An 8,797-nucleotide genomic window follows, 5' to 3' on the forward strand; every position below is an offset into this window, starting at 1 on the left:
AGTGTAGCTGATGTTATGTTAGGCTAATGAGACCATCACAGTGATTGGTTGACAACTTTTCTCAGATCTGACCTGCAGTGAGCTTCTGGGCTCCTAGGGATAAAATGTCAGGGTAACCACCTGCCCCGTGTGGAGCGTAGAGGTATCGCCCCATTTTGACCCACAGGTTCACGGATCTCCTTGTGTTCCTCTTGTTTTGTGTTCCTCTTGTTTTGATTATTCATTCAGGACTGTCTGTTTTGTGTCAGACATTTTGTTAAATTCCCTCAAACGTTCATTTTAGCCGTCGCGGGTTAGCTCGCCGCATTTTAGCCGTCGCGGGTTAGCTCGCCGCATTTTAGCCGTCGCGGGTTAGCTCGCCGCATTTTAGCCGTCGCGGGTTAGCTCGCCGCATTTTAGCCGTCGCGGGTTAGCTCGCCGCATTTTAGCCGTCGCGGGTTAGCTCGCCGCATTTTAGCCGTCAGTAGGGCCCCGATTTGCCAGACTGTGGTGACGGCACCATTACGAAACAAACCAGGCTCATGGTTCCCTGACTCCGGCGGCCTCAATAAGCCTCATTGTGAGCCTGTTCAGAGAAAATGACTAAGGGAACATTTCTGAATTTTGAATATGGTGGTAGTCAGGCAGAAGCGTAGGAGGAACAGCGGCTGGCTCGCATGGCCAGGGGGGTGGGGGGGGGGCCCAAAGAGCAAGCGAATGAATCGGCCGTACGAAGAGGACATATTTCTGGAGGCAGAGTGAAGGAGCTTCAGGTCTCCCAGGGCTGGGCTGAGGAGGGCGGCCAAGCCTCCCACCGCATGAACAGCCTGCCGCAAACGTGCCTGAGGAGAAGCCTTTGGGCCCCGAGCCTGGGCACCCGGCTGCAGCCAAGCTGTGGAATGTGGAGACCGCTGGGCAGGAAGACGGGGCACTGGGTCCCATATGGCATGGGGATGGGCATGGGCTTGGGGCTAGAAGCTGGGGGGGGGCATGGCTGGGGGGCGTGGGTGCAGTGGCGGTTAAGGAGCTGTGTTTGTGACCGAGCGACTGCTGGTTCACATTCAGCAGGGAATCCGTTATATTGAGCAAGGCACTCCGACCAAACTGGGTGGGTGAAGAATCCTGATGCGGAAATCCTGATAATCTATTCACTGGGTTTGTATTTGTATGTCTGTTGAGATGGGTACAGTCGCACTGCAGAGTGTGGAATGGTACTAATAACCGTTATCCTACATAAAAATGGTGTGTTTACATTAGATACGTGTAATGGCCCACACACATCCAGCCATAATCTTTTATTTTTTTAAGCAGTACCTGTAGCACAACAGTAAGAGTAACCTGATTTCAGGACAGATTACTGGTAACAGATCACTGGTTACTGTCCGGTCCCTGGAATCATGGTCATGCATGTTGGGAATTAAGACAGTAATTTTCTCTTGGAGTAAGGCACAGGGACTAATACCCCCCCCCCCCCCCTCCCGGCTGTCTAGGCTGCTGCGGAGTCTCCGGGACCCTTGGAGACGTCAGGAAGGGCGGGGGCAGGCGCAGGCTCCAGCAGGACAGAGCCCCTCAAAAACGGCCGGCGGGGAGGGGCGAGTGCTGGCCCGGGGACGTACCCCCCAGCCTGTCCTGCTGTGCCCCCGCCCCCCGACCCTAGCATGACCGACTGGGCCACCAAGCACCTGAACATGCAGAAGCGTGGGCTGTTCCGGAGGCGCGTCTCCCTGGGCAGCCTGCTGTCCTGGAGCGGGGCCCCTCTGCGGGCCCCCATGCTCATCACCAGCGACCGCACTGTCAAGCGCGAGGCCTGCGAGGTCTTCCGCCTGGTACAGGCCTACATGGGTGACCGGCCCGCCCGCCTGGACCGCCGCCATGCCGCCCTGCTGGTGGTCTCCAAGTGCTGGACGCTGCCCGGCCTGCGGGACGAGCTCTACGTGCAGCTGGTGCGCCAGACCACCCACAACCAGCGGCCGAACAGCCTGGCGGCGGGCTGGGAGCTCATGGGCATCAGCCTGGGCTTCTTTGCACCCTCGCCCAAGTTCCGCCGCTACCTGGAGGGTTACATCCAGCGCCACCTAGAGCCCGAATCGGAGGGTGCGTTGCCGTGATACACGCGTCTGCCTGTTCGTTTGTGGCTTAGGGACCTGTGAGGGGTTACAGTATATACATAGGATATGTATGTGTACAGATCTCACCCCCCACAAATGAAACGCCCATGGTTACACCCATAGCCCCACACTTACCCCTGTGTGACACACCAGAGTAGCGTCAGTGTTAATGGGATCCAGCCTTCTCCTGCTGGGTATATCCTGTAAAGCATATTCTGCTCATGCAAGTTATAAAATTAGTCTGAATGCTTGGTTCTGCTGAACCAACCATTCAGACGAGACGCTGTCATGTTTTGCCAGATGTATATTGTGGTTTCCGGCATTAAATGAAATAAAAGCCGGACTGTGCATCCTGTGCGAATGACACCTGTGTCCACCCTCATCCTTTAGGAGTCGCCGATTACGCAGTCGAGCAGCAGGACATGAAAAACAAAAAGAATTCAAAGTCCAGGAAGAAGAGGAGACAGAATGTAGAAGAGGGGGAGGAGAGTAAGTGTGTGTGTCCCCCCCTTCCTTTAAGCATTGTCATCTATCCCATAGGGTCACTGATCATACAGCATATCCCACTCAGATTAGCTGACATCAATCAGCAGACGCCGAACCTCCATGTGATGCTATTTTCTTACTAAATTCTTAGGAGCTGAAGCAGGGCCCTTTAGGGGCTGGGGGGAGAGGGCCTGCGAGGACTGGGGGGGGGGGGGCAGGATCATTGCTGGTAAAGAGAGAGGGACCTGTGAGCAACATAGGGCGGGGGGGGGGGGGGGTAAGGCCTGGGGCTTCGGTTCCTCATAGGGGTGCTGGAGGGAAGAGCTCCGTCCCATGATGGTTTGAGCAGAGCAGCACCCAAACACCGTAATTTTGCTGAACACAGGACTGTTCTTAACCTTCTGGTGGAGTCAAGATGAAGTCACAGTACTGTCCCCGGTGCCCGGGCAGGGAATCCAGGCCAAGTGCCACGCTGAGAGCAGCTCTCTGATCCCAGATCAGTCATGCATGGGCACTGCCCCTGACTCCCCACACTCAGTGGAGCTGGCAGTCTGCTGCTGATCACGGCTTTGGCAAGATGGAGACCCATAGCAGTGGCCGGCGTGGAGTACAGGAATGAGGGACCGTGTGTGTGTGTGTGTCTTTCTGTCCGTCCTTCCATGTGTATTTGTGTGTGTGCGCGCATGTGTGTCTGTGCGCGCATGTGTATTTGTGTGTGTCCGTGCACATGTGCACGCTCACACATACAGGCTGTCGTAAGACCGGCCCAGTCCCTGCTCTGTTCTGACCATGAGGCATGTTGACCTTCAGTGACAGCAGAGACGGCTCCTTTATGTAGGGCATCATTAAAGTGTGTGGCATCGTGGTCATTGCCTGGCCCCCACATGCCTGCTTTCCTCGCCCCAATGTGCTGGGGACGCTTAGACCAGATTCGCAGTCTCGGCACGCACGTAGGGCAGTCTGCACGGAGGCCTGGCCTGAATTTCCGGTGGGTTTGCGTGTTACCGCCACGACCCGTGATCGCGGCCAGTCTGACTCCCTCTCACATCCCCTTTTGGATCTGCCCTGCGCTGGTATCTCATTCTGTCGAGTCACATCGAGGGAGTCGCTCGGATGCATTCTTGCCATCCTGAAATGAGGTGTAATTTCCTGTCATTAATGCTGGACATTGAAACCTCATATCAGTCTGGAAAGTTCTGCCCGCATTGGCCAAACACCGTCAGAATCCTCTAGTCTTCCTGACCGACTGGTCACGCCTCATCTGCAGCGAGCATGTCGTTAACGAGGCTCTGTGGCCTCACTGCCATCACCAGTTAGATGTCAGTCTTTGGGCTTTACTCTGAGAACCTTCCAGAACAGAACTGCCGTCTAAGTTCTGCACCGGCCCAAGGGGACTGTGGCTGAACTCATCCATTAAATAACGATGCAGTATCAGCAGTGCAGGGAGCACAGAGCTTGAGGTTGATTTCGAAGAATGAAGTTGCAAATGCAACTAGATTTATTACCGTTACCCAGAGTCCTGCACCGGGTCGGGTCGGGTCGGGTACCCACAGATAGTTGCTGACATGGGCGGATTTTAATGTTCTGGAATTATGCGGGCGGGTAATTCATTACACACGGGCAAGTAGCGGGTCAATCAAAACAGTATTGTAGCCTGCAAAAATAACATATAAGCGACTATCTATGTATTAGACTATGATGTACAAATTAGACTATGATGTACAAATTGTCAACATCACAGTGTGTTCAGTATGTTCAGTCCAATCCCAGGATGTCCTCCCTGACACGGGATCAAAGGTCACCTTCTCTCACTGTATAAATTAGAAATAATGTCTCATTACAAAGATGTATAACTAGGAGGATCGGGGATTTAAAGCTTGAATGGTGAGTATTAATCAGGGAGGCTGCAGTGGTCTCTGTTCACACTGAGCACATGGGATTTGGTTTTAGTCCTAGACTGTATAGGATGTGCCAGTAAATTTGGTTCATTACACGAAGACAGTTTTGACTTGTGCATAAGTACAAATAGCTGTAAGAAACTGCAAAACTGCTCCATGAATTGCTTGTTTTTATGAATCTGCTGCACCCAGGTTGAGACGGGATGTCTTATTGGTCAGTCTCAAGCTACCGTGTTGCAGTCTCCTGTTCTGGGATCAGCAGGTGACTGTGTGTCTCCTCCCCCACTGCAGGCCTGCCCATCAGCACATATGCAAAGTATTGTTACCGCAAACTACAGAAAGTCGTCATCACTGGGGGCAAAAAGGTAAGAGTAAACAAACAGCGGCCATTGTATACAGAGGTCTGCACATCCGGGTGCTGGGGGCTCAAATATTTTCAAAGATCCCAAAATGGTCAGACAAAACCCCCATTCCCAATTAGTCTGCAGATGTAACAGAGGTCTTGGATTTGTTCCAGTCCATTGTTAGTGCGTGAGCCATAGTTACTCTCTGAAGTGACTGGCCATTGCAGTGCAGTGCAGTGCATGGTGTGTGGTGGGAAGTGGGTGACGAGCCCGTGTCCTCCAGAGATGTTCACAAGTCCAAGTCAAGTTTGACGTCTCCGTCGTGGATCCAGTTTGACAATTGGTCTCCGCTTGTGTGTGAAAGCAAATAAATGATTATGCAAGTAACACTGCAAACTTCAGGCTAAAATGTCTAATGAATGTGTGCAGTCGTGCTGCTCTTTTAATTACAGCAGTGCGGTCAGTGATATTACTGTTCAATCGAATTATTTGCTGGCGTTATGTTTTGAATTGATCAAAAAACGTTAAATTCGAATCCGTGGTGGAAATCCGAATAATTTAAGACATAGCACAACATGCCATACGTGGGGCACAATGAAAAGGTGTGGCCACGTTTTAAGTTGAAAGAAAATACCCTTCCAAGTCAAGCTGTATGTCAGAAATGTTTTTGGGATATATCTGCTAAAATATGCTTTTCGGGCTTACCTGCTAAATTAGATTTATGGCGGTCTATGTCGATCTGTGTCACGGTATAAAAACACAATGTAGGCTATCTATAATTTTTGACACAGGTTAAGCAATGCCTATTTATGAGTGGTGCCTTCTAATGTAAAGTGAAACTCGGAATAACACTCAATCGGCAATTTGAAATAGTGGCAAAACAGAAAAAGCGTGTTGGAGATTGTTGATATAGCCTGACGTCGCGCTGCTCCGGCTCCGGGTCCACAGCCGCACATCGTGGTGAAAGTTGTACACACTGCTTCACGTGTAGAAATTTCAGCAGAGCCTAAAAGGCTCATTGTTCACGAGTCACTATCAACGAGTCGGACTCCAAGTCCGAGTGGAAAAAAAAAAGAGTAAGTCTAGTTGGAAGTCAAGAGCGACTCGAGTCCAAGTCGCAAACTGGAGTCCAAGTCGCAAACTCGAGTCCCCATCCCTGGTGTCCTTGCGCTACCACCTGCAGGGTCTGCGCAAGCCCACGCTGGAGGAGATCGAGCACAGCAGGAAGGCCATCGTGACTCCCTCGCTGTTCGGCAGCTCCCTGGAGGAGGTCATGGAGCGCCAGCGAGAGCTCTTCCCCGACCGGCGGCTGCCCTGGGTCCAGGTGCAGCTCTCCCAGTACGTGCTGGCGCTGGGGGGCGCTCACACGGAGGGCATCTTCAGGTGGGTGTGGCGAAAGGATGAGAGAGTGGTGTGGGGCAGGGGTAGGAGGGGAGGGCTCGTTAATCACGGGTACTGGGGGCATACACCCCCAGCACAGCCTGAGAGATCCGCCGCGATGACCTGAGCTCTGACCTGAGTTCTGACCCCAGGCTACTCTCTGTGCGTTTTAGGCCTAGGAAACTCCTTTCAAAAAGGAATTAAAATTTTTGACAGAATTTTCATTTGAAGAAATTGAAGTATTAATTGTGCAATTATATTACACATTGGACTTGTACCAGTGAATTTTTATAAACTATTATTGACTGATGCACAATATATCTGGTAACAAATCGGTATCTCCTGTAAATGTTTAATGTTTACTTTATGGTAAGGGTTTTTTTTTTTTAATGCAGTAATACATTTTTTTTTATAAGATTGTTTGACAGATTCGTTTTTAGATTAGTTGACTAACTGGAAAAATAATCATTAGATTAATGGACACTCATAACATTCTTCTCGTGATTCACAGATGATTTCACTGGTTTCTTGTTGGCTACTTTCAGCCATTGTGGCCAGCTGGATAAATTCCAGGAAGTCTGCCCCTAGTGGCAGGTCAAGTAATGAGCCATTGGGCAAAACCAAAATGAGGAAGTGTGTGTTAGATGACTAACAGTAACCTACATACATTAAAAAAAAATTGAACATGTTTTTTTGCCATTATGTAAATTTTTTAATAAAATCTGAATTAAAAAATAGCATACTTCAACCTCCCATGTGTTAAAGGAGATCACAATTGTATATGCAACAACTGGCACATTGCAATATAGAAATGGTAAATAAAGCTTTATTTTCAGTTCACTGTCTGGGGCTGTGTCGGTCTCAGCTTCTGTTTTTCTTACTGGGATAGATTAGTTTCCCCGATGACACATTCAGAGGTGGCAGTCATGGTTGACACATAGGCTACAGGCCGTATCGTTTTTGCCATACAGGTTGAGTGATTTCAGCTTTTTGGGAGTGATCTGCAGCTACATAAACCTATAGCAAAATGCTCATTAATGAAAAATGCTTATGTAAACCTCATTAAGGTCACTTGAGAATTTGTGGTGTAAAGCGCTTTGATGGGGGCTGTCTCTAAAGGTAGTATTCTCCCCATCTGGGGTCATTTGTGACCCCGAGTCTGCTGGTCGGTGACAGGTGCAGGCAGACCTGCTTTGAGCATCTGACAGCTGTCCACAGGGGCTGCAAACTCCTTGAACTCGCATCCTTCTCCACCACACTATTTATCTGGATGCCTCCTGAGATGGTTTTTAAATAAGTGCCATCCTCTGACACTACAGTGTTTAACAAACAGTGGCTCAGTGGTCAAACCACTGTGCCTGTGATCTGAAGGTTGCTGGATTGAGTCCCATCCTCAGGATAGTCACATGTCTGTCGGTCCTTGAGCAGGGTCCTTAGCCCCCTGAAATGTTCCAGTGGCACTAGATAAATGGCCTGATACTACACCTGGTCCCCAAGTTTCACTGTCGTGTGTGGGTGTGGGTGGTGTATTATTGTATAAGGATGTAACTGTGGAATCCTGTGTGATGTAACATTTTGTTTACCTGTTTAGGAGACATGTATTCTCTATGTGCAGAATCTCAGGTTAAGGGTATACCATGGGTGCTGATCTGGGATTCGAGCCTTCATTCGTCAGGTGCACTCCTTAACCAGTACACCACCTGCTGGCTGACCAGTGCTTGGGCCCCATTTTTTGTACCAGGATCCCTGGAGACATCGATGAGGTGAACGCCCTGAAGATCCAGGTGGATCAGTGGAGGACACCAGAAAACCTCTCAGACCCCAATGTCCCAGGTAGACGTCCACCTTGATAACCACAAGTGTGTGACAGCACACAAGCGGGAAGGGGTCCGAGTTTGTGGGGGGGGTCAGGATAGATACCTTTAGAGAAGAGGGATGTTGTAGAAGAAACAGGCAACTACTAATAACCACGTGCAGACGGCCTGTGCAGTGTGTTGGCACCCTCTTGAGGGAAGAGTTGGTACTGCAAGGCACCACACTCCGTTACACCATGGGTGTGACACCAGTCCCCAGCTCAGTACTGCAGCTCATTAGCGGGTCTTCCCTAATTTGCGTTCCCACAGTGGCGGGCCCATGTCTTGTTCCGCTGTGTGTGACAGCACCTCTTCCCCTCCTCTGACCCACACGCAGCCTCCCTGCTGAAGCTGTGGTACCGCGAGCTGGAGGAGCCGCTCATCCCCCCCGCCTTCTACCGGCAGTGCGTCGCTAACTGCGAGGACGCCCAAGTGGCCGTCGGCGTGGTGCAGGCGCTGCCTGAGCTCAGCCGCCTGGTTCTCTGCTACTTCATCCACTTCCTGCAGGTGGGTGACGGCCTCCAGCACCCTAAGGCTTCTGGGATACATCACAGAGCCAGCACTGATGGCGGTCTTAGGGACACACATGGTGACACGCTGGAATATGACACTGTGGGGTATATACCTGCTCTCCTTTCTTTAACTATGTAAGAACCACAAACTCTGGGACCTCTGGGTGGCGCTGTTTTATATACACTGTATGAACAAAAGTATTGGGACACACCACTCAAACATTTAATTCAGGATTC

General features: G+C 50.6%; 1 protein-coding gene across 3 annotated transcripts in view; it reads left to right on the forward strand.

Moving 5' to 3' along the window:
• LOC111835955 (rho GTPase-activating protein 39-like) overlaps positions 1-8,797 on the forward strand; it is a 32,543-nt gene that overhangs the window by 22,613 nt on the left and 1,133 nt on the right. For 2 of the 3 annotated variants that reach the window (XM_072715657.1, XM_072715658.1), the window contains 6 exons: positions 1,470-2,073; positions 2,478-2,582; positions 4,763-4,836; positions 5,999-6,198; positions 7,937-8,028; positions 8,386-8,555. In XM_072715657.1, coding sequence (XP_072571758.1) covers positions 1,470-2,073; positions 2,478-2,582; positions 4,763-4,836; positions 5,999-6,198; positions 7,937-8,028; positions 8,386-8,555 — 1,245 coding nt within the window. The remainder of the gene's footprint in view (positions 1-1,469; positions 2,074-2,477; positions 2,583-4,762; positions 4,837-5,998; positions 6,199-7,936; positions 8,029-8,385; positions 8,556-8,797) is intronic. The other variant, XM_023796796.2, reaches the window with a different exon arrangement.

This window comes from Paramormyrops kingsleyae, chromosome 8, assembly GCF_048594095.1.
Source record: "Paramormyrops kingsleyae isolate MSU_618 chromosome 8, PKINGS_0.4, whole genome shotgun sequence".
In the NCBI taxonomy this organism is placed as follows: Eukaryota; Metazoa; Chordata; class Actinopteri; order Osteoglossiformes; family Mormyridae; genus Paramormyrops; species Paramormyrops kingsleyae.